Here is a 26,444-nt window from a genome sequence, read left to right on the forward strand (position 1 = left end):
TAGCTCGAGCTCAATCCCCTACCTGCACCGACGCAGCGGTGAGATACCAGGGAAAGAGCGCGAGTTTCAAAAGGACAAAGGTTTTATTGGGGCCTGGGGGCAGTTGGTGAGGTAATGGCTATGGCCTCAGCCGATTGGCTGGGGAGGGGTCCTGGGGATGGGTCCGGCAGGTGAGGGAGGGTTTACTCGAGGGGAGGAGGTGTGGTCAAGGTGAAGGACACAGAACAAGATGGAGTCAAGGGGAGGAGGTGTGGTCAAGGTGAAGGACACAGAACAAGATGGAGTCAAGGGGAGGAGGTGTGGTCAAGGTGAAGGACACAGAACAAGATGGAGTCAAGGGGAGGAGGTGTGGTCAAGGTGAAGGACACAGAACAAGATGGAGTCGGCTGGCGTAGGCCCGCCCTTTCATAATATACAGTGTTTATATGTCCATCTCTTTCTGCTACATTAGCCTTCCCTAATGATGATGGTATGGTCACAGGACCAGAGTTGAAGTTTCAACAAGGAGGCTCACAGTGACACATAGGCCAGTGATACACACTTGCTCTATCAGACAGACACAGGGAACAAGCATGCCAACAAGCATGCCGGGCACAGCTGTGGGTTACCAATAAGCCTGATGAATAGCCTTGGACTTTGTGTTACTTGGTCAGAGGACAAGTAGGCCAGAATGGGTGTTACCAGTAGGTGGCCAAATTAAGGACTCGTGGATATTAAGTATTCATGTATATTTAGTGTTCATCGTCTCTTGTTCGTTTGTCTCATGCATATTCAATATAGCATGAGTATTTAGGGCTTTACATATATGTTTAGTATATCATGAATATTTAGTGTCTAGATACCTCATGAATATTTGGTATCTTTTGGGGTTTTTTCATTCTTTTTTTCTTTTTAAACATACATGATACAATCCACTTACCTTTATTTAACATATTTGAATTCTATGTTTAACAAACTTTTTGCTTACTAGTGCTTATCTATACTTAAAAGCTTTCACCTATATTTTACAAACTACAAACATTTTCTTTTGTAGAATTGAAGAGTCTAGAAAGTGAAAGTACATTACACTGAGGTACAGAGAAGGCAGAATAAATGCTACTTCCTTCCCTTAACTGGGGGGAATTTGCACCAAACTGTGTGGGTCACTGGCCCCCAAGAATCTGAAAGGGTAAAGAATAGGGAGAAAGAGCATTCTAAATAGTGACCAGAATATGCAAAGGCAAAGGCTCTGAAGTGTAAGAAAGTGTGATTGTTGGGAACTGAATGTGGCTAGCAGGGATGCATAATACAAGGTGGTGGGTGGAGACAGGGATCTTCCTTCTAAGGTCGGAGGGAGGATTTTAATCCTTAAAGAAGTTGGAAATCATTGAAAACCCTAGAATTCGTGGTGGCATGTGCGACATGATCAAATTTGCTTATTGCCTATAAGCAATGGGTGGAGAATGCTTTGACAAGAGTAGGGACAAGAGTAGATGTGTGAATACAATTAGGAGTAAATGAAGTAATTCACATGAGAAGCACTGATTGCCTGGGCCCAAGAGATGTGAGTTGAGACTGTGAGAAGGGGATGGATTTTATTTGGGAGTTGAAGGAGAAGGAGGCATTAATGATGACTCCTAGGTTTCTGGCTTAGGCAACTAGATGGATTGTGGTATAGTTTTTCGATGTGGGGAATGCTGGAAGATGAAGAAATGTGGAGGAAAAGACTGATTTGGGACATTTTGAGGTTTCATAGTGTTTTCAGCATAATTTCAAACATGTAAGAATAGTACAAGGAACTCCTGAGTACCCTTTAGCCAGATTTATCAGTTGTGAACATTTTGTCCCATTTATCATTCTCTTTCTCCCTCCCACACAAATGTGTGTATATATATACACATAATATTTTCTGAACTGTTTGAGAATGCATGAGAGACATTGTGTCCCTTACCCCCAAATACTTTATCCCCTAAAATGAAGGATGTTTCTTATATATAATCTCAGTAAAATTATAACAATAAGGAAACTTAACTTTGATACAATATTATCTAATCCACAGTCCAAATTCTAATTTGCCAATTATCTTAATGTCATTATTGCATTTTTTTTTTTCCCATTCCAAGATCCAGTCCAGAATCATGCATTGCAGTTAGTTGACTTGTCTCTTTGGTCTCCTTTAACCTGAAATAGTTCTTCAGTCTGTCTTCATCTTTCATGATGTTGACACTTTTATAGACTGAGCACCCTGAGCTGCATGCTGAGCTGGGGCTCAAGCCCCTTCCTTGGGCACTGTCTTAGCTCTTGCCAAACCTCCTTTGGCCTGTGGTACAGGCAGCCAGTTCTCTGCAAGGGCCACCTGGGCTGCCTCCCCTCTTTAGGTTCTTATACCCTCCTTTCGAGTGTGGGCCCCTATTTAGCAGATATCCCCTCTGCCTTTGGTCTGGATGACTGGGATGATGGCTGCTGGTGCTGGCAGTGTCCCAAGAATACCCAGACAGTATGAAGAAAAACAAAGTGCACAGAGACGTACCTTCTCCCAGGCAAAAACTGATGGAGATCCAGGAACTAGAGACCATTTCCCAATCCATTCCTCCTCCTGCCATCTTCTTTGGCTTTCTTTTTTCTTGTCCTTTTCTCTTCTCTCCCTTGGCTGACCCACCCTTGTACCCTCTCTCATCACTGCTGCCACCGCCACCTGTCTTTCCACCAACAGATGTACCCTCTTGCCCCCTTGCATGGAACCATCTCTGCACTGCCCATAGGATTTGGGCAAGAGTGCCCGGGAGGCACCCAGAAACCAGTTGGCATCTAGGTAGCCCCCAAGGACAGATGTTTAGCCAGAGGGACATTTCCTTAACCAAGATATAGGTGCTAGGCTGATTGCTACTGGAGTTTAGCAGACAGAGCTAGGAAACACACATATGCATACATAGCATAAAGTAAATATATTTCTTTTTCTGTATATAGATGGATACATAACACCATGTGTTCATACTGACACTTGGCATTTTAGTCCCAACACCACAGAGTTCGTTCTAGTCTTTCTAGTTCATTTCTAGTCCCTTCCTATATTAGTAGCTCCCCTTGTCAGTGAGAAACTTGGCACCCATTTTGAATTTGGGGTTTCTTTGTGACATCCAAGTGAAGAGTTGGGTAGGGTAGTTGGCTTATAAGGATCTGGGGCTTGGAAGAGGTGCTTTAGTCTCACAGGGTAGTGGGAGGAGTGGAGGAGGTAATTTAAGCTCAGGAATGCTGAACAGCACTTAACACGTCATTTGGTAAGTGGAAGGGTAGAGGGAGTTCACTTTTAATTGGCATCTCATTTGAAGGCAAAGCTCAGTGTTTAGGTACTTACTTGTCATTCTTTTAGTAAACATTTGAGTGCCTGCTGTGTTCCAGGCACTATTATTCTAGGCACTAGTGACACAGGACAAAGAAGTATCCTGCTCTCCTTGAGGTTACGTTGTAGTGGAAAGAGGCAGAAATAAACAAACATATATTATAGGATAGTAATAGCTGTTATATGGAGAATTAAAATAGGATGACTGATTGGGTGGTCAGGGAGGGTATATCTGAGGAAGTGACATTTAGCTGTCATCTGAATAGAATGAGCTATCTATGTGAAGGTTAGATTGAGGAATGTTAGAAGCAGAGGGAATAGCGAGCACATAGACCCAAAGGCGTGAACTTGGCATGCTGTAGCAACAGAAAGACTTGGGTGTCTGGAGCATAGTGGGCTGGGGGAGGGAGAGGAAGTTGAAGCCGGAGGAGGAGGAGCTGGTATGTGTGCAAAATATGGAGAAACTTGAACTCAGAGAAGTTAATTAGTGCACTCAAAATCCCCTAGCAAGTAACTGCTAAAATTCAGACTCACCTTTTAAACTCCATTGCCGATACTTTTCCCAAAGCCCCAATTTTCCCCACTATATCATGCTGCCCCACCCCCCCCCTTTTTTTTAAATTTCAAAGAGCAGGGGAAAAGAGCAAGGGGAGGAGAGAGAGAGAGAAAGAAAGAAAGAATCTTAAGCAGGCTCCATGCTCAGTGCGGAGCCCCAGATGGAGCCCTCGACATGGGGCTCAATCCCCACCCAGCCCTGGGATCATGACCTGAGCCGAAATTAAGAGTTGGTTGCTCAACCGACTGAGCGACCCAGGTACCCCATATCGTGCTGCCTCCTAATGGTAGTGAATGTAGGTTAACTGAAAACAGGTTTGGTTTTGAGCGTTTTACTTCTTTGCAGAAGTAAAGCGTGGCCTAGGAGATAACTTTAAAGTTTTCCAAGCAGGTGCAAGGAATGAATTATGATTATTAGCACAGAATCTGGGAGTTGAGGGGAGTTTTGAAATATTAGAGTTGTTTTCGGACAAGACTAATGACTAATATTTTTTAAAGAATAACATTTTCATTCATTTGTCAGGTATGTATTGAGCGCTTACCATGTACCAGGCATTATGTTAGGTGCTGGGGATTTATATCCTGGTGAATAAGATAGACCTGGTCCTTGCCTTCTGGTCATGTATAAGGGTACTCATTTTAGCACATCTTTGTCAATAGTGGGTTTTAAAAATAATTTTCCATTTTTGTAGGTAAAAAATGACTCATTGTAACTTTCTCTGATTACTGGTAGTGTCGGTTTTTTTTTTTCCATGTTATTGATCATTTTTAGGTCTTGGTTAATTTCAAGTTCAAGGTCTATGGATTATTTTCAGTTGGAGTTTTTGAAACTCACTAGTTCTCTCTCAGTAATTGTTTTAGAAATAATTTTTTAGGTTTGGAAAATAAGGCAATATTCACATAACCGAGCATTATGGTAATTTCTGAAATGCATTCCCCTCTTACCTCTCTACTCTTCATTGTTTTAAAGAAATCTGTATCATTTGCTGGCATATGTATGCAACTAGTAACTAGCCCATCTTTATAGAAAATTGCCTTGAGTAAATTACTGTCTACTCCCTTTACTTGTACTTCAAGCATTTCAGGTGATTGTTAATTTCAAAACTTACATCTAGTTAGGATTTATGATACGATTAAGGTAAGTTCTGCTTAAGTCCTGGCACACAAGAAAAACTTGTCTCTTATCCTTTGCAATTCTAGGAGTGGTGATTCGCTCATCCATTCCTTAAGCATTAATTTCTTACCTTTTGTGTTCTGGAGGTGAGGGAGAGGGTGAAACCTTTTATCTTTGATTTTGTCTGTTTCCTAAAATGCTGTTTCAGTTCATTTGTTTCACAATGTGCTACAGTTCCAAACTTAAAAAAATCAGTTTTGTATAGTTAGCAAAATGATAGATATTTTTGAAGTCGTCTTTTAAGCATGTTTAGTTCTTTAAGACTTGTTTTTGAAAGTGACCTATTTTATATTACTCAATATGCAGTTTTGCATTCTTTTGGGGGGGTGGGAAAATGTTTTTGTCATATTTTTGAAATATTCTTTGGCTTGCTGTGGATCTTTTCCCTTTTTCTTGTGTCGGGATCTTTTTAAACTTTTTTTTTTTAAAGTTTATTATTGATTTTGAGAGAGAGAGAGAGAGAGAGTGAGCACACATGTGCATGAGTGGGGGAGGGGCAGAGAGCGAGGGGGAGAGAGAGAATTCCAAGCAGGCTCTGCAACATCAGTGCAGATCTTGTTGTGGGGCTCGAGCTCATGAATTGTGAGATCATGACCTGAGCCGAAGTTGGATGCTTAACCAACTGAGCCACCCAGGCACCCTGCCTTGGGATCTTTTTAAAACTTACACCTTCATAACTTGGGTTTGTGGGTATGCCATAATAAAATGGAAGTAGCCCCTAGCTGCACGTCTTCTACCTTCTAGCCTTGTGATGTTGGCCAACCATTGTTATTTAAAAAAAAAAAAAAATATATATATATATATATATATATATATATATTTTTTTTTTTTTGTGAGAGAGAGCTAGTGGCGGAGGGGCAGAGAGACAGAGGGAGACAGAGGATCTTAAAGCGGGCTCTTGATGGACAGCAGAGAGCCCATTGTGGGGCTTGAATTCAGGAACCTTGAGTTCTTGACCTGAGCTGAAGTCTGACCCTTAACTGATTGAGCCACCCAGGTGCCCAACCATTGTTACTTTTTAAGCTATTTAGCTAGATGGCTTAGAGCTAGGACTGCATTTATCAGCTGTGTGCCCTTGGCAAGATAACCTTTCTTGGGTTCCTTATCTATAAAATAGGGGTAAGAGAATTGTTAATATTGAATGACAGAAGGCATGTTTAGGACAGTGTCTTGACACACAAAGGTCCTTAGTGTTACTATATTCTAAATATATATCTGCATATTGTCTGATTTGCCGCTTTCACCAAGTTGTTAGAAAGATTAGTAAAAGCAATAGATGAATGTTAGGTAGATGTACAGGTATGGTAGAGAAACTTGTAATCCTGATGATGTTAGTAGTCACTTTTCTTTGCACACCTAATGTTTAGATACCAAGTCACCTATATAAGTCGTTTTCTTTATTGTGACAGTAAATAAAAATCTACTAGGCCTACATTTTATAATAATTACCTTAAATAAATTCTTTTTTAGAGTTGTACTATTAAATAGCTTCTTTTTAGTTCCTATGATACTAAATTTAATTTACCAGTACTGTATTCTGTAGTTTATACTGGGCTTATGTATCATGCTGAGGCAGCTATTAAGGCTGGCTCACTACTGGTTAATGTGGCTGTGAAGGAAGAAGTGTTTTCAATTATTAAATGAGGATGATATTTTTAGATGTCACCAAAATCCCAAATTCATACATCTACTCTTGACCTCTTTCCAGAGTCCTATATCCCCAGCTGCTTTTTGGATATTTTTGCTGTCGTTTCTAATCAGCATGTCTAAAACCGAGTTTATGATCTTGCTTCCAGAATTAGTGCTTCCTGATTTTCTTTTTTCTATTAATGATACCACTGTTTCCCAGGTAACCCAGGCCTAATGGTTTTTGCCATCTTCACCCCTTCCCTTTGCTTTATTCCTGAGTCCTTTTTGGGTTTGTTTTATAAGCAGTTTAAAAAAAAAAATTTTAACATTTATTTATTTTTGAGAGAGAGTGAGAAAGAGCCGAGAAGGAGCAGAGAGAGAGGGAGACACAGAATCTGAAGCAGGCTCCAGGCTCTGAGCTGTCAGCACAGAGCCTGATGCGGTGCTCGAACCCAAGAACCATGAGCTGAGATCATGATGTGAGCCGAAGTCTGGTGCTCAACCGACTGAGCCACCCAGGCGCACCCCTAAGCAGTCTTTCATGTCTTTTATTCTTGTCTTCATTTCCTTATTTATGTCTGATATTTACCTCCATCAGTATTGAAGACCAGATTATTTGTCCCCAAACGTCATATCACTCTTCTTTAAAACTAAAAGTAATTCCTTGTTAGCTATTAAATAAATGTTTGGCTATTATATATGTGTTTAAAAGAGATATTACTTTTGTCTTATCTGAACCTCCCATCACAGCTTTCCTGCTTACTCCTATCCTACATGAATGCCTTTCTCCACCCAAATTGTTCAGTTTGGTATCTCTTCACATCATTTCTTTCTTCCTTCCTTCCTTCCTTCCTTCCTTCCTTCCTTCCTTCCTTCCTTCCTTCCACTCTCTCCTTGCTCTTCCCTTTGTTTAGATAGACTTTTGTTTTTTGACTAAGCAAATTCTGCCTATTTTTCCTATCCTATTTCTTTAAGATGAAGTCAAGTCAGCCCAGTATGATGCTTCCTGCTTTGAACTTTAAGCACTTAATTGTTCATTTAGAACAATTGTTCATTTAGCACTTAGTTTCTTTCAGTTGGTGCTCAATCATTCATTGTTTCTGAATTGCTTAACTTTATTTGTCTGTCTAGTCTTTTTGTACATTATTGGCTTCTTGAAGGTATGGATTATTTCTAATTCCTTGGATTTCCTCAGAACCATGCTGGTATATAAAATGAACATGCAATCATTACTATAATATTTGATGAAAATATTTTTCTTCTTCTTTTCTTTATTTTAGAGAGAGAGAGTATGAGCAGGGTAGAGGGGCAGAGGGGGAGGGAGGGAGGGAGGGAGGGAGAGAGAATCTCAAGCAGGCTCCATGCTCAGTGTGGAGCCCAATGAGGGGCTCAATCCCATGACCCTGGTATTATGACCTGAGTTGAAACCAAGAGTCATATGCTCTACTGATTAAGCCACTCAGGCACCCCATGATGAAAATATTTTTCTAAATAATAGGAACTCTTCAAAAACTTTAGGATGAAAATTGCTAAGAAGTATACTAATACTTTGTGAATACATTTAAAAAATGTTCACTTTGATTAGTACTATGGCTTATTTTGAGCTTATATTAAAGCTGCCTATTCAGAAGACTCCTAAAATCAGTGATGGGGGGGCGCCTGGGTGGCGCAGTCGGTTAAGCGTCCGACTTGAGCCAGGTCACGATCTCACGGTCCGTGAGTTCGAGCCCCACGTCGGGCTCTGGGCTGATGGCTCAGAGCCTGGAGCCTGTTTCCGATTCTGTGTCTCCCTCTCTCTCTGCCCCTCCCCCGTTCATGCTCTGTCTCTCTCTGTCCCAAAAATAAATAAACGTTGAAAAAAAAATTTTAAAAAAAATAAAATAAAATCAGTGATGGGGGATGGTTGGCCTCAAAACCTCACTTTTCAAAGAGAAGGCAGGCAAGGAAATGGCTAAGTGTCATGCCAGACTAGCCAGAGCTATCAGGTTCTGTGATTGTAGCTCCATGTTAACTTTTAACTTAGATGCCTGCCTTTACTTTTGGAAGACAAACCTCATTCTTGTGTTGGCTTTGATTAAGAGCACAGCTCATAGGTAAGGAGTGGGAAGAGGAAGGCAAGATACCTTGTTAAACAGTAAGAAGTGCTTTGTTTGTCTTGCTTTTTTAGTGATCTGGCTGCCGTCAGATGCAAAAGCAGCTCCTGAGGTTGATTTAGAAGTAGATGTTGGGAGAGTGGGACTTGACATTCTTCAAGGGAAATGGCTAGCAGAAAAGAAACTCAGACGAATTTGGTTTCCTTCTCATGTCCCATTTGTAGACTCTCCTTTCTGTGTCTTCACTGAATGTGTTAGTTGGGTGTCCAGGAGGGATTTTTGGGGTAAGGCGGAGAGAACAGTGATTTACTAGGTTAAGGGATTTAAAAAAAAAAAAAATGTTTGTTTATTTTTGAGAGTCGGGCAGGGGGGTGGGGGGAAGGGCAAAGAGAAGGGAGAGAGAATCCCAAGCAGACTCCACACTGCCTGCCAGTGCAGAAGCTGACGTGGGGCTCGAATTTGTGAACTGTGAGATCATGACCTGAGCTGAAGTCCAGAGTTGGACACTTAACTGACTGAGTCACCTAGGTGCCTCTAGGTTAAGGGATTTAAAAAAAAGGTTTTTTTTAACGTTTAAAAATTTATTTTTGAGAGAGAGGGAGACAGAGCATGAGCCAGGGATGGGCAGAGAGAGGGAGACACAGAATCTGAAGCAGCTACAGTCTCTGAGCTGTTAGCACAGAGCCCAATGCAGGGCTCAAACCCACAAGCTATGAGATCATGACCTGAGTCGAAGTTGGATGCTTGACCAACTGAGCCACTCAGGCACCCTTAGTTTAAGGTATTTTTGAGAGTAGTTCTCCCTTAAACTATAGCTGTAACTGCCCCTCAATAGATTCATCAGGCTAAGCAAGAAGGGTGAGAGACCAGAGAGCCTGAGATAGAGGGAGAGAATAAGTTAGGCAGCTTCTGCTTTGCAAGTGATTAGCTATACAACTTCAGTTAAGTGATTTTATGCTGTCAGTTGGCAAGGCCTAGCTTCCCCTGTAATAGCCGTTAGAGTGCGTTTTCTGGTTGACTGCTTGTATGTGAGAGTATTCGCTGAAATTAGTTTTTAGGAATCTTTTATCACATTCTATGGATTTGAGTGTGCATGTGGGAATACTTTCCCCAGAGTCATTAGACTTAGAAAACTTTTTCTTTGCTTTGTAATCTTGTTTTAGAGTATACTCGGAACAATATTTTCTGTAAAGCAAATTTCTCCTTTCCATTCCAGATTAGCTGCCAAGCTCTAATAAATTACCTTTTCAGTTAAAGGGTATTGTTATTTTTGGAAGGAATCTTCTGTGACATAATAATTATTAAATTGTGTTTCTTTATAAACATATTGTAAGAATTTCCCCCCCTCCCCTTAATCTTTATAGAAAATGTGCCAGAGGAACTTCGAGAACCATTTTACACAGATCAGTATGACCAGGAACACATCAAACCACCCGTGGTTAATTTACTTCTTTCGGCTGAACTATACTGTCGTGCTGGGAGTCTCATTCTCAAGAGTGATGCTGCGAAACCCCTTCTGGGCCATGATGCTGTAATCCAGGCTTTAGCGCAGAAAGGTCTTTATGTAACTGACCAAGAAAAACTGGTAACTGAACGAGATCTGCACAAGAAACCCATACAGATGGTGAGTCTTTGTATACCCAAGGTTACTTAGCTTGAAGTGTATACTTTTGAGTGTGAATTGTATTGTAAAATGGAGGAAATTATGTTTTGAGATTGGATTGTCCTCTCTGCCTAGAGTTTAAAAACTTAACATTTTCTTATAAACCTCGTTTCCAAATGAAGGAAGATTTTAATAAATTATTTTGGAATGTTTGGTGCCATTCTGATACCCAGGAGAAACAATTAAATTCTTTCCAGCTACTTTAAAGTGATTTTTATGTAATTTAAAAATTTAATTTTCCCATCATAAAGACTATTTAGAGGAGATAGAAAATGTATCCTTGATTTTATTCTTGTTAAGAAAGAGATGAGATTTGTGAGTGTTCATTTGCATGCTTGAATGACCTCTTGGTGAATTTCTGCATATCATATATATTTTAGTTTATTTAATGACTAGTAATACATTCTTGTGGACAACATACAGAATGACGCTCTCTAAGCTGGCCTGGGACAAGCATGCAGGAGCTTTGTCATGAGTCTCTGGAGACAAATTCAAAGTTTAGGTTCATTGTATGTTGCTTCAGTTTGGTGTGCTACTTTCGCCTAAGTTCACAAAACGCTGAGCACCATCAAGCAGGGTATTAGAAGGAAAAACACATTTGATTAAATCATGCTCTTATATGAGACTAATAGAAAGGGAAGGATATATGTAGAAGAATATATTTAGAAATATATGAAATTATGAAGTTGAAGAAGGATGAACAAAAATTAGTTTACCAAATCTAGTACTAAATGAGGTGGTGACCTACTTTCTGCCTATTTTCCTTCTTTAAAAAAAAAACAAAACTGTTTTGTTACTTAAGAGGAATAGCGAATAATGTCCTAAGAAAAATTTAGTTAATAAATTTATGGATTCATAATAGAATTATTAAGGATAACTAAGAATGTTTATTAGCTGATATGAGATTTTCAACTTGCATTGATGACTCTACATTCACCTCGTGGGTTACCCTCTGATTTTTATATTGTGCTTTGTGTCCATATCACATATGTGAATGGTTTGCCAGCACTAGGGGTGAGCAGAATTCCACTTAGTGTCCTCGCAGTACCTCATGTTTGACCTCTCCAGAATCACTGCACGGATTGGATGCTCCTGCTATGATTGTTTCCGCTTCCATTATTTCAAGGCCAAGTAGATCATTTTAAAGCACATCAATGACTTTGTGAATCTGTGTTTGCTTAGTAGCTGCCCTTTCAGACACCATTTGATCTATCAGGTAACTTAGTTGTCCTTAGGATAGATTCTGTATTTTAGGTCCTCTTTAATGAGAAAGAAACAAACTTAACATTTTCTACATTATTTTCTTAGTGTAGTTTGTGCATGTGAAGATAAAATATGAAGGTATTTGTACAATCTATTAAAAAATGAGGGGTTCGGAAGACTGCCAGTTGCATTACCATCAGGTTTATTTCACACTATATTGATCCTGGTGATAGCTCTGAACACATTTAAATTTGATTGCAAGAAATAGTGTTTAAGGAATGTGACTTAAGTGATACAGAATTGCTGTTTGTCTGCTTTTAACTTCTCTCCGTGGGTTTTTAGGACACTTCATATTTGACTGCATCATCTTGACTCTTTACGGTGTCACCTTTATTGACCTGTGTTTTAGGTGTATACTTTCAGCTTTTCTCACAATTTGATTTAAAGCTTCTCCGGTGCTGTGAAATTTTGATTGATGACAGTGTAATATTATATTACCATTTTTTAAAATGTATGTGAGAAAGCGTCTCTGAGTACTGTTAAAGACTGTTCTTTAAGAAACTTTTGTTTTGTTTTAGAGTGATGAGAGCAGTAAGTTTGTTTTCCTTCTTTGTCCTGCCTTTTGGGAAGTATAATGAAAAATGGTGTGTTTAATTGCACTGGGTGTATTGACTGCCAGTTCTGCCCCCCACTTTCATCTCCAAATTATCTTAGTGCTTTTGGGGTCTTTTTATCGCTGTATGTTGCTTTGCAGACTTTTGTGAAAAGAGTTGCGTGGTGGTGGCAAAAGTATCAACGTAACTAGAAGGCAAGTTTGACTAAGCAGTTTTTATTAATTTTGGGTAGGTGAAGATTGAGAAAAATGCCTTTTTTTTTTTTTTTTTTGAAAAATGAGAACACATGTTGGAGAACATGTTTTGTTTTTTTTTCTTTATCACAGTGCTTTTATAGACCTGTTTTGAGAGTATAACCTTTAAAGTGTTTTCTTCTATATTTACATCAATGGGAAAGTATTTCAGAACTGCTTTAAAGCCAGTTAATAATTATAATGTATTAAAATTCATTCAGCACATAATCATCATCTGTAGGATTGTTAGAAGGGATTGTAGTTATGATTTGCCTGTTGAATGTTATAAATACTGTAAGACACAAATGAAAAGAATATACACAGTGTTAGAATGCATACTGTTCTGAGAACTGCCCTTAATGTGTGTTTGAATTAGCATTAAGTGTATGACTGAATAGTTACCAGAGGAGGAGTTGTATACACTAAAATCATAGGGGAATATCCTTCAACCAAAAGTATTGTAGCCCAAATCATGTTATCTGTCAAATTATTTGCCAAAATAAATACTGGTATTTAGGATAATGTGAAAATTGAGGGATTATAACAAATGGAGCCAAATGCTGAAAAAGACAACTTAAGAGTACAGAGAAGATTTTGAACTTTCTTCCATAGCAAAATGAATTTGCATGTGAATTGCATTCAGTCAGGTTGGGCTGGGGGATTTGATCAGTGTCATAAAATCTTAAATTCACAGAATTTTATAGCCAGAAAGAATGTTAGAAATCAGAAACCAGTATATGTATAAAACATATTCCCAATTGTATATGTATATGTATATGTATATGTATATGTATATGTATATGTATGTACAGTATATGTATAAAAAATTCCCAATGATGAGGAACGTGAGTACCTGGGAACTTTGACTAAGTTCTCCAGTCCTCTTGTCAGAACTGCGAAATTAGGACGTTTAGAAGAGGATTTGGGATATGTATTTTTAAACAGGTGGTGTGGGTGATTTTTATGATCAAGAATGTATGTGAAATTTTATCTAACCCAGGGTCATTTTGTATATGTGATACTTAGAATTTAGAGAGGTTAAGTAATTTGCCTAAGGTAGAACTGTTATGTAGTAGCAAAACTAAGAATCTGCATGAACTAGAATTGTGACTTTATAATTTACAGTGCTGTAATCTGAAGTAAGTTTGTACAATTAAGTATCTGAAGTCATGTTTACCTAGCTGTCTAGCCTGGTTACAAATCAAACTCTTGATTGTGAATCAGTTTTCCAACCATTCCTGCATATGTGGGAAATAAGAGTTGATATTTGCAAAAGTCAATTAAGTAAATCTGTATATAGTATGTGTGGTATGAAATAATGAGATTGATTTTCATATGACTTGCAAAATAACATTAGTCAAATCTTGTTTTGGAACAATCATTATATAAACAAAATTTCTTTTGAACTGCTTTCTTTTAAATTTTTTTTAATGTTTATTTATTTTTGAGACAGAGACAGAGCATGAATGGGGGAGGGGCAGAGAGAGGGGGAGACACAGAATCCGAAGCAGGCTCCAGGCTCTGAGCCTGACTCGGGGCTTGAACCCACGAACCGTGAGATCATGACCTGAGCCGAAGTTGGACACTCAACTGACTGAGCCACCCAGGCGCCCCTGAACTGCTTTCTTTTAATGATTACCAAAAAAAGATTGAATATTTCATTTGCCTAATGGAGATTAGAGTGGGCTGTTAGGCCACTTGATAAGTAAGGCACAAAATGTTCTCTCATGAAGTGTCAGTATTGTTATAATGGATATTTTTGGATATTTAGAAAATATAAGCTAAAAAGTTGTACATTTGTGCTACTAGCCATTAAATTGCTTTATTGTAATGGGAAGGGCAGTGAAGCTGTGGTTAAAACATAGAAAGATGATAGAAATATTTTTTTACCCTAAAGAAGGATATTCCTGTATGTTAAGAGGTGTTATTTCATTTTATCACATTTTGTGGTCTGTATTCAGCTGACCATTAATGTCTCCCTTGAATGACACTGAGAAAGAAGCCTGCAGGAAAACTTCATTAGCATGAAGTAGGTGCTGTAAATGTAAGTTTAAGCAACAGGGAACTGAGAGGTGGATGTGATGACTTCTGCTAGGGAGGATCTGGGAGGGCATCTTGGGACAGAATGACTAATAGGGTTTCAGTGGGTAGGAAAAGGGATGGGGTAAGAATGGTAACTGGGTTGAAGGAGTTGTTTGACTCAGGTTTGAAGTGTGAAATTAGGTTCTGTATTGCAAGTTACGGTGTTGACTGCATGGAGACATAAAAGTGAGATGAGGCTAAAAAATAGGTTGGGGTTAGATCATGAAGAGGCTATGAGCTGAAGTTAAGGACTTTTAAATTTTCTTTTTGGTTACAAATCAGGATGTAAGTTTTCATATTTTTTTCTTTGGTTTTTGTTGATGGTGGTGGTGATGGTAGTGGTGCTTTGTTGATTTGTTTTTTCTCTGCCTGTAGTAAATAAATAAAACGTTGCAAAACACTGTGGAATACTTTGTGAGCTCTTATAGTTTCAACTTAGTGTAAAATATTGCAGTTTATTAATTCTCAGATCTTTCTGATTTGTTTACATCTGTCTGTATACTTGTTCACTTCTCAGACTTTCTGGTGGTTCTTTTTATTTAGTTTATTGTGTCAGGCAGTGTGATTACACTTTATATACTGATCTCACATAATTTAATTCTTAGGATAACCCTTACAGGAAAATATATTGTCTCTGTTCTACTGATGAAGAAACTGAGGCTTTGAGAACCTAAGTAAGGTCACAGAGCAATCTTAGTAACCAGTGAAGGCAGTCTTCAGACCATCTCTGTTTTAACTATAAATCCTAGTTCTTAAGTACTACGTGGTGTGTGTGTGTGTGTGTGTGTGTGTGTGTGTGTGTGTGTGTGTATGTATTTTATTGGTTGATTGTCTTTGCCTGGGTAAAGGGGAGGTAATTAGAATACGATAGTAGGAATAGGAAATAGGAAAGTAGAAAGTGGAGAGGAAGAAGGAAGTAGAAATGGTGTGCTACCAGGAAATCTGACTGGTGGTTTAAATCTTGGTTATTTGTCCATGCTTCTTTTCAAAGTAACTTACCCATTCTGTTCCTGTCTTGAAGGTTATATTAATTTCCTCTGGTAGGGAGTAACTGTAGCCTTTGACTTGTTTGACTGTTAGTAGATGATGAGGCAGAGTTACGACAGAGCCTGTCTGGGTGGATATGAGTATCTTGATTTTAAGAATGTGGAAGTTACCTAGTTACCATTATTTTTGCTGGACATATGAAAGATGTTGAGAACAGAGAAGCTGATCTCAGGAACATTGTGTTGTTCTTTTTTTCTTTGTCTTCCTTTCTGCCTTTCTCCCTTCCAACATATTGAACCTGTTTGGGAGCTATTCTTATGGATTTCCATGGTGGCATCATTTGTTGGAACCCAGTGTAATTTACTCACGCAGAGGCTTAAAAAAAAAATTCCTCCTATTTAAGAAGATTAAAAATTGTGCTTTAGAGGAAGAGGATTATATAAATGTAACATTGCAATAGTAGTTGAGATATTAATTTCTAGTCACCCTTGTATAATGCTTTGCAAAGTTATGAGCAGAACTTGTCTGTGAAAAATTATTTTAAATGCTCCTAGTTGTTGGTGAAGAGGGTTTTTAAAATTCACCTGTGGTGCTGGGTCTCAATTTTCTCTTTCCCAAAAATCATGTACCTAATTTGGATTCCATTATTTCTAGGTAACATATTATATACACCTTAGTTACCAATTCATGTTATCTTTTGATATTTTATAACCATGTTTATTATGTTTGAATTAGTGTTTATTTGTAGTAATTTATTTAGAACTCCAGGTTTACTTTCTTGTAGGAATAACTTGATGACTGGTGTTTATTTTGCCAAATGATCTCACAAAAACCTTTTTTTTTTTTTTTTAATTTTTTTTTAACATTTATTTATTTTTGAGACAGAGAGAGACAGAGCATGAACGGGGGAGGAGCAGAGAGAGAGGGAGACACAGAATCAGAAGCAGGCTCCAGGCTCTGAGCCATCAGCCCAGAGCCCGATGCAGGGCTCGAACTCACGGACCGCGAGATCGTGACCTGAGCCGAAGTCGGACGCTCAACCGACTGAGCCACCCAGGCGCCCCAACAAAAACCTTTTATATTCATAATAAAACTAAAGTCATTCAGGCCTTTTATTAACTTATTTAGTTTATTTATGGAGCTTCTGCTATGTACTGTGTATTATCTACTGTGATTAAAAAGAGTTTCTGTCCTCTAGGGTCTTACTTTCTACTGGGAATTACAGAAAAATAATCAAATTATAATACATATATTTTAGGAGTATAGAGGCAGCAAACTTGGTCCTACTCTTAATGCTGAGTTTTGAAGGAATTTACTAGGTAGGCACATGAAGGGCATGTTATAAGGTTGTATATATGAAAATATAACAGGATGTTAAAAGGAAATGTGAGAGCATCATGATATGCTTAGGGAAAAGCAAGGAGTTTGTTTGATTGTAGCTTTAGAAATTGGGTACGTATTAGAGAATGATGAGAAATGAGACCAGAGAGTTAGATGGGGACAGGGCATGAATGACCTTTTATGTCATGCCAAGTGTGTACTTTATCCTGGAAATGATAGGGAGCTACCAGTATAAGGTTTTAAACCAGAAGGGATACCATCAGGTTTGTGTTACAGAATTTCACTCTGGTGGTATTGTGAAAGAGATAGCACTTATGAGGCTGTTAAAATAACCAGAGACCTGAACTAAAGCAGAGGCCTTTGAGATGCAGAAGACAGTTTGATTGGGAGAAGCATTTTTAAGGTAGAGAAGATTTTTGACTCATCAGAGCTGGCTGGGAAATGAAGGAAAAGAGAAGCTAGAATAGGACCAGCAGAAAGATTTTATCCTTTGTATCAACTCTAATTAATTGGTGATTAACTATTAGAAGCTGAGAAAAAATAGGTTCTTGGTTTCACTCTCTTCTGGGAGGCTAAGGGTCTAGATGTTAGTTAGCTTCTCCATCCTCTGTTGCTCCTGGTGCTTTTTAACCCTGATATTTTCATATAATGATGGTAAAAACAAACAAGTAAAGGGACAGCTTTGTAGTTTAGAAATCTTAAATCTCTTATTTTTGATGAGAAAGATAGAGGTGACTCTGTTTTGTCCTGTTTCTTTTTTCTTCTTAGTGACCATTGGGGAAAAAAAAAGGTTGTACAGCAATGAAAGTGAGTCTTTGTATATACAGAAAATGAAATAAGATTGATATGCATTTTGTTAGAATATCTTGCTGTTTTTTTAGTTTATGTTATATATTTACCATGAGGACAGATAGGAATTCATTTATTTAACAGATACTTAGTTCCTACTGTGTATACTAGGTTAGACACTGGTGAAGAAGTTGGATGATCTCTGCCCTAGGGGTTATGTGGGATTGAAAGAGCTGCAGTGTGGAACTGGGATGGGACCGAAGGTGCAGATTTGTGAGGATGGAATGAGGGATTAGCAGAATTGAGCATATTTGACAAATGTCAGTTGTTAATGCAACATGTGAGAGAAGTGGCTACAAGTTGTCTAGGTGAGGAAACTAACACCCTTAAGGTGCATTAACTTGCCCAAGGCCAAATAGGTGATAAAGCATGATGGTAGGATTTAAACCTTGTGTCTGCTGCCTCCAAAGCCATGTTTATAACATTTATACCACATGGCCTTTCAAAAAGTCCAGCCAGGCTAACAAGTAGGAAAACAAGTGAGATTGTATATAGAATCTAAAAAAGCGAAAAGCAAAACAAAGAAGCTCATAGATACAGAGGACAGATTGGTGGTTACCAGAGGTGGCAGGTAGGGTGTAGGCAAAAGGGGCAAAGGGGATCAAAAGGTACAAATTTAGAGTTATAAAATAAGTAAGACATGGGGAAGTAATGCACAGCATGGTGTCTCCAGTTAATAATACTATATTATGTATTTGAAAGTTGCTGAGTTAGTAAATCTTAAAAGTTCTCGCAAGAAAAAAAAATTCCACATAACTGTGTATGGTGACAGTTGTTAACTGAACTTATTGTGATCATTTCACAATATACACAAATACTGAGTCATTATGTTGTACACCTCACCTGAAACTAATATACTATTATATGTCACTTAGACCTCAGGTAAAAAAAGCTACTGTTTCTATGGTGCTTAATAGTTTATAATTCATTTACATTTTTGTTTTTTCTGTAACGGAAAAGATAGGGCAGTTACTATCACCTCCTTTTGACAAGTGAGGAAACTTTATGGATGGATTTGTTTAATAGATCTTTTTTAAAAAAATTTTTGTAATGTTTATTTTTGAGAGACAGAGAGAGACAGCATGAGCAGGGGAAGGGCAGAGAAAGAGGGAGACACAGAATCCAAAGCAGGCTCCAGGTTCTGAGCTTTCAGCACAGAGCCTGATGTGGGGCTTGAACTCACGAACCACGAGATCATGACCTGAGCTGAAGCCGGACACTTAACTGACTGAGCAACGCAGGCACCCCTAATCGATTCTTATTTAGTTCCTTCTGAAAGAGGTATAGAAAGAGGAAGTGAACAGATCATGATCAAATAGCTAGTTAGTGACAGAGCAGAGATAGTTCCCAGGTCTTCCTGACTCCTAACCCAATACTTGTTCTTTTTTTTTAAATTTTTTTTTCAACGTTTTTTATTTATTTTTGGGACAGAGAGAGACAGAGCATGAACGGGGGAGGGGCAGAGAGAGAGGGAGACACAGAATCGGAAACAGGCTCCAGGCTCCGAGCCATCAGCCCAGAGCCTGACGTGGGGCTCGAACTCACGGACCGTGAGATCGTGACCTGGCTGAAGTCGGACGCTTAACCGACTGCGCCACCCAGGCGCCCCACCCAATACTTGTTCTACAGATAAATTGTGCTGCCATACTTTTCCTTGTCCTTGTCGATTATAATGTGCACTGATTCTGGGGAAGTCTGCAGAGAATGTCAGCATGAAGTACAATGTCATAACAGTGAGAGACTGTGCAGCAATGAAGGGGAATCCCAAGAATAGGAGTAGTAGGGGGAAAAGGAGATTGTTTTGGTCACTAAGGGGACTGTCTTAGTCTGTTCAGGCTGCTGTAACAAAAATACCACAGATTGAGTAATTTAAGAACAAACTAATTTTTCTCAGTTCTGGAGGCTCTAGAGTCCAAGATCAAGGATCAGCAGGTTGGGTTCTGGTGAAGGCCTCCTGGGTTGTAGACTGCCAATTTCTCATTGTGTCCTCATGTGGTGGAAAGGGCAGGGATTTCTCTGGGACCTCTTTTATATGGGTATTAATCCCATTCATGAAGGCTCTGCCCTCATGACCTAATCACCTGCCAGAGGCCTTATCGTTTAATACCATTCCCGTGGGCATTAGGATCCAACTTAAGAATTTGGGGAGAATACAAACATCTAGACCATAGCAGGTACTCTTTTCTTATATAAGTGGTGTATCTCATTTAGTGACCATTGGCATATAAAGTTACATATTTTAAGAAATAGAGTGATTCACTTTGCAAAATACTGTTTTTATTTTAAAAATATTTTAGGATTCGTTTTCATAATGCTGGTTTAGAAAAATAGAAGTTACAATATCTAAGTTTTTAAAAACACGTGAAATGAAAAATATTGTAACGTTCAGTATATTTTCATTATATTTCAAGTTTTGTTCTTATATCAAATCCATTTTCTTCTTTATATATTGAAACATATTTTATAGTTCCCCTTTTTTATCTAGCTTTATTGACAAAAACTGCATATATTTAAGGTGAACAACTTAATGTTTTAGTATACATATTGTATATATTTATCATATTGACCCAAGTATTGTGTCAGGTTCATAAGGGCTCAATAAATGAAGTGCTGGGGCGCCTGGGTGGCGCAGTCGGTTAAGCGTCCGACTTCAGCCAGGTCACGATCTCGCGGTCCGTGAGTTCGAGCCCCGTGTCGGGCTCTGGGCTGATGGCTCGGAGCCTGGAGCCTGTTTCCGATTCTGTGTCTCCCTCTCTCTCTGCCCCTTCCCCGTTCATGCTCTGTCTTTCTCTGTCCCAAAAATAAATAAAAACGTTGAAAAAAAAAATTTAGATGAAGTGCTAATTTCTGGCCACAAAGAACAGATGTTTTAGACGAATGGGATGGTGGACAACTTCTTAATTCTCCAGAGACCATGTATATACTTCTGACCCTGCTCCTGGCCATTGCTGATTTATCTAAGGGTGAAGATACCTGGTGTATGGTGGGCTGATTGGATTGTTTACTGAGAATCTCTGAAACCCTAAATGGAGAGCACATCACGGCACAGTGATAGTAGGTAGTTGGAACTACCCCATCATACCAAGGCAGTGCCCTAGGCAGAGAAGTCTGTGAGCCCCTGCTGCTGAGTTCCTTGGAACTGCTCAGTGTCTGTCGTTCTGAGCTTAGTGGTTCAGCTCTTCTGTAGGTTCTATGAACTATTCTAGTGTCCTCTCAGTAAGTCTCAATTTTTGTTTAAATTAGCATAGTTAATTCAACATTTATATTTGGTTGCTTGCTATTAGAACTGTAGCTATACGTTAAGTAAAGAAAAAGCCATTCACTGATTTTTTTCCCCAGTTGAAGACTGATTTTAGCTATAGGGGTAAAATTAATTTTTTTTTTTTTAATGTTTATTTTGAGAGAGAAGGAGAGACAGAGCGTAAGCAGGGGAGGGGCAGAGAAAGAGGGAGACACAGAATATGAAGCAGGCTCCAAGCTCTGAGCTATTAGCACAGAGCCTGACGCGGGGCTTGAATTCATGAACAGTGAGATCATGACCTGAGCTGAAGTCAGATACTTAACCAACTGAGCCACCCAGTTGCCCCTAAAATTTTAGAGCCGAAAGACCCTAGCAATCATTTGGTCTGGAGTTTTGAAATTGTTTTGGCTGTGACTCACAGAAGTACATTTTACTGCAAATGTATTTACCATAGTCTAGTTAGTTACATGTATATTACAGAAACAAAAGTATTTATACTTGTGACTTGATTTTTGTTCAGTTTAGTTGGAAAAAATATTAGTTGTGACTAACTGAATTGACTTCATGTTATGACCCATGAATGGGTTATAAACCCACGTTAAAAAGCCAATTTAGGGGCACCTGGGTGGCTCAGTAGGTTGGGCGGCTGATTTCAGCTCAGGTCATGATCTCACCATTTTTGAGTTCTAGCCCCGCATGGGGCTCTGTGCTGACAGCTCAGAGCCTGGATCCTGCTTCAGATTCTGTGTCTCCCTTTCTCTTTGCCCCTCCCCTGCTTGCCATCTGTCTGTCTCTCTCTCAAAAATAAACATTAAAAAATTTTTTTTAAAAATTAAAAAAAAACAACTCAGTAATTCCTTTATTATTCTAGAGAAGAGCAATAAATGACAGTCTTGGTATTGAAAACTAAATAACATTCCCATGTTTTTCTTAAAAATGTATTTTGGGGCTCTTGGATGGCTCAGTCGGTTGAGCATCTGACTTCGGTGCATGTCGTGATCTCACTGTTTGTGGGTTTGAGCCCCTTGTCGGGCTCTGTGCTGACAGCTTGCTCAGAGCCTGAAGCCTGCTTTTGATTGTGTCTCCCTCTGTCTCTGTCCCTACCCCACTCATGCTCTGTCTCTCTCTGTCTCTCAAAAATAAATAAATGTAAACAAAAATTTTTAATTGTATTTTAATATGCCGTTGTCAATGGCTTCTGTTTTAATGAGAGAAAATATGGGAATAGAGTTTGTATGTAGACTTGCCTTCTTAAGATTTATTTTATCTAATCTCTATGGTATACTGCTGCCAGATTAATTTTCGTGAAATGACACTTGATATCTATCTTATTTCTCAATTCAAAAACTAATCATTCCTTTTTTTTTTTTAATATGTTTGCCTTTTCATAGTTAGCCTCTAAAGATGATGGAAAACTTTTTAAAATATTTTTTTGTTTTTTTATTGAATTATTTATTACATAATTGATATGTAATATTATATTAGTTTCAGTTGTGCAGCGTAATGATTTGATATTTGTATGTATTGTGAGACAACCACAGTAAGTCTAGTTAACAGGCATTATCCTACATTGTTACAAAATTTTCTTTTCCTTGTGATGAGGACTTTTAAGATTTACTCTCTTAGCGGGGCGCCTGGGTGGCTCCGTCGGTTGAGCACCTGGCTTTGGCTGAGGTCATGATCTCATGGTCTGTGGGTTCAAGGCCCACATCGGAATCTGTGCTGACAGCTCAGAGTCTGGAGCCTGTTTCGGATTCTGTGTCTCCCTCTCTTTCTGCCCCTCCCCAGCTCACACTCTGTCTCTCAAAAATAAATAAACAAACAAAAAAAGATTTACTCTCAGCAACTTTTAAATATACAATACAGTATTATTAACTGTAGATACCATGTTATACATTATATCCTCATAACTTAAGTCATGTAAGTTTGAACATACGTTTTGACCCCCTTCACCCATTTTGCCCACTCGCCACCCTCCACCTCTGGTAACCACCAGTCTGTTATCTATATCTGTGAGCTTGTTTTTTTGTTGTTGTTTTTTAGGTGTCACATACAAGTAAGATCATATGATATTTGTTCTCTGATTGACTGATTTCACTTAGCGTATGCCCTCTAAATCCATCCATGTTCTCACAGTTGGCAAGATTTCATTCTTTTTTATGGTTAAATAATGTGTGTGTGTGTGTGTGTGTGTGTGTGTGTGTGTGTGTGTGTGTGTTCACATTTCACATTTTCTTTATCCATTGATGGACATGCAGGTTGTTTCTGTATCTTGGTATTTACAATATTAATTCTCTAATAAACATGGGAGTACATATATCTTTTCCAGTTAATGTTTTGATAATTCAGTCTGCAATAATGAAAGTTTTATATTCTTTTTGTTTATAATTAATGCCATCTTCGTAACTCATTCGAAGTAGCAAAAGCTAAGATACTTAGGACGTTGTCTGATATTACAGACCTGCCAGCAATAATTTTTAATGTTTATTGAAGGTTAATTAAACATATATTAGCTAGGACTTTTCATCTTTTGAAACAAGAAGAAAGATAAGTATATATTCGCTGTTGGTTACTAAGCTTCAGTAGATGGTACAGTAGAAGATAGTTTATATATGATACATAATCATTACTATGTAATTATACATATACATATATAATTGGAGCACAGAGATTGAGATGTTTCAGCAGGTTTGATATAGAAATGTAGATTTTTTCTAATTTGCACAATTATAGTCCATTGCTATAGAGCAGTGGGTGTTCATAGCAGTTGTCTGTAGGTGTCCCTCTCCCCCCTCCCCCGTGTGTTGAACAGAGGGATCTCCCACCTCAACCCTGTGATACCAATCCATTTTTGCAGCTTGGTGGATTATAGCAGTTTAACAAATTGTTTTTAATTCATGTCAGTGATGTGGATTTAAAAAGAATAGATGATCATTAAAAAAAAAAAACTTTAACAACTGTGCCATTTGGATGCTTGCTTGTGTTCAGACACCTGGATAAATGAGCTTCTGTAATAAAAAAACAATCTTTGTAATACTCAGATTCCTTCCGAGTCTGTACTGTTTTGTGGCTGAAGAGGGTTACAGTGAACTATGTTACAAAGTGAGATATGTTACAAAGCTGTCCCAGAGATCTTTCTTTTCAGGAAGTTCTTCTGATAAACTTGCAGGAATGTAAGAATGCTGATTATTTTTTGCCTGAATCTGTACATTTTACTTTATGGTTAAGCTGTCAAACAAGTAAACAAAACAAGGTATAACTTTAGAGAATGGTAAGGACTATGAAGAAAGTAAAAACAGGATAATGTGATCTGAGGGAATTGTATGCTATTCTCTTTAATTAGAATAGTTAGGGGCACCCTTAAATGGAATGTATTCAAGCAGAGGTCTAGATGAGGATCCGGTTAGGCAAAAATAAGGGGAAGGAGCATTGCTGACAGAAGGAACAAATTCAAAGGCCCTGAATTGATAGGTTGTCCAAAAAATAAATAAACTTCATGTCTGGGTGATAAGATTCCTAACTGAGAATTTCCTGGAGGAAACATTTTCAGGAATTGAAGTTTTAGGGTTGCATTTATTTACCATAAGCTTATATAATTTGTATAATATGAAGTATATGTTTCAGTAAGCATTTGTTGAAAATTTCTCGGCGTGGGCAATGGGATGTAGTAATGAGAAGACAGACTAAGCCCTTGCTTTCACAGAGCTGATATTTTAGTAGCAAAGACAAGCAGTAAAAAGCTAAACAAATCGCAACAATTTCAGATAGTTAAAATGCTGTGAAGAAAATAAATCCAGAAGAAGGGGCTAGAAGAAGCGGAACACGATATTTTCATAGGAGGTAGTTAGAGAAGTCCTGTCTGGAAAGTTGACATTTGAACTGAGACCTGAATACCAGAGGGAATGGGCATGTGACAGTCTGGGAAAAGAACATTCCAGGCAAAAAAGGAATAGAGTAAGGTTAATGGCCTTGATGTAGGAGTGAGTTTGGTGTGTTTTAGGAACAGAAGGCCAGTGAGGTTAGTCATGAGCAGGATTGATAGGGAGAGTGGTATGAGGCCTGGTTAAAGATTGTAGCCAAAGCAGGTCTACAGGTAGAGCCCTGTAGACCACGATAAGAAGTTTGAATTTTATTCTGAGTGTACATGGAAATCATTGGAGGATTTTAAGTAGGACGATGAGTTTGATCTTGTTTACTTTTTAAAAAGTGCTTTCAGGTTGCTTTGTAGACAATAGGTGTAGAAGGTGAGGTTGGGGGCAGCGAGAAGACTGGGGTGAAGCGTGGGGTGACGCGTCTGGAGAATCAGGAATTGTATTTTAGACATGTTAAGTTCTCAGTGCCTTTTGGCTGTCAGTACTTGAATATGTGAGTCTGAAGTTCAGAAGTCCTGGGTGGAGATTTAAATTTGAGAGTCATGAGCATTAGAAGTCCATGGGACTGAATGAAAGCACTTAGGAAAAGAAGGTGAATAGAGAATCATTAAAAGCCATTATAGTAATTATAGCAGAGAAGCTTCCTTTCTCAGGATTGTCAGTATTTTAATATAGTAACATTATAGTAAGACAAAATAATTTGAGAAAAGACTGGAAAGAAAAGACACGTGTGTGAGAACTTTAGTAAGTACATAGTACTATGTGCTAATATAAAATCACTATTTCTTATGTGATGAACCAGTGAGTTAACAGGTAAGAACATTCAAAAGCTTCTTCCTCCTATCATAAAGTTCTCCCAAGCATATTCTTTTGAAAAAATTAGTCTTAAGTGTTGAAAATGCAAGGAGTTGGGTGCTGTTATCTTAGTATTTGGTCAGGGAGCTGAGGAACATTCATGTTGTCCTTTGAGTAAGACTTCAGATTGCTTTGTAGAGAAATACTTGAAAGAAAAGGCAGAAAAAGCAAAGCAAGGCAGAGAAAACATTTAAAATGTGTTAGCTCAGGTTTGGTTCTGGCCCCCAGTACACAATTCTGGTGCTACACTGGCCCAAGTGAAAGGGCTCTTGTCCTTAGTTATGTTGGCCTAGAACCAAGTAATAATAAGATGTCCTTTATTTTCCTGTCACAACCAAACGTTGGACTGATTACTCCAGTAGGGCAGTGGCTATCCTGCCTGTTTCAGAGGAAAAAGAACCTGAGAATAGGAGAGAGAAGCCTGGGCAAGGGTGCAGGGAGGGCAAGAAAAAGTAGAGAACTGTTCGGTGGTGGAAGGAGTGGGAGAACTTGAGTGAGGAGCAGGAGGAGGGACAGGCAGTGAGGACTGAAGGTGGGGAAAGGAGCTGGAGTGGGGAGAAGCTAGCATCCAGGCAGGTGCTGCCTCTAGCTCTCTCGGAAAATCTCTAAAGAAGAGGGAGAGAACTTGGTTTTTCTCACAGATCTTCTTCGTATCTTACTGGTCATAGAGAAGAGAGAACAAGAGAAGGACGACTGGCCTTTCCTTTACAGGGAGCAGGTCCTGAGCTCATGAG

General features: G+C 38.7%; 1 protein-coding gene across 8 annotated transcripts in view; it reads left to right on the forward strand.

Annotated features, from left to right (window-relative positions):
• Window positions 1-26,444, forward strand: part of CAMSAP2 (calmodulin regulated spectrin associated protein family member 2) — a 113,844-nt gene that overhangs the window by 12,574 nt on the left and 74,826 nt on the right. For 7 of the 8 annotated variants that reach the window (XM_011290950.3, XM_011290951.3, XM_019821952.3 and 4 more), the window contains exon 2: window positions 10,135-10,394. The exons of the other annotated variant lie outside the window; for it this stretch is intronic. In XM_011290950.3, the coding sequence (XP_011289252.3) occupies window positions 10,135-10,394 (260 nt within the window). The remainder of the gene's footprint in view (window positions 1-10,134; window positions 10,395-26,444) is intronic. 8 annotated transcript variants of the gene reach the window in all.

Source organism: Felis catus, chromosome F1 (genome assembly GCF_018350175.1).
Source record: "Felis catus isolate Fca126 chromosome F1, F.catus_Fca126_mat1.0, whole genome shotgun sequence".
NCBI classification, from domain to species: domain Eukaryota; kingdom Metazoa; phylum Chordata; class Mammalia; order Carnivora; family Felidae; genus Felis; species Felis catus.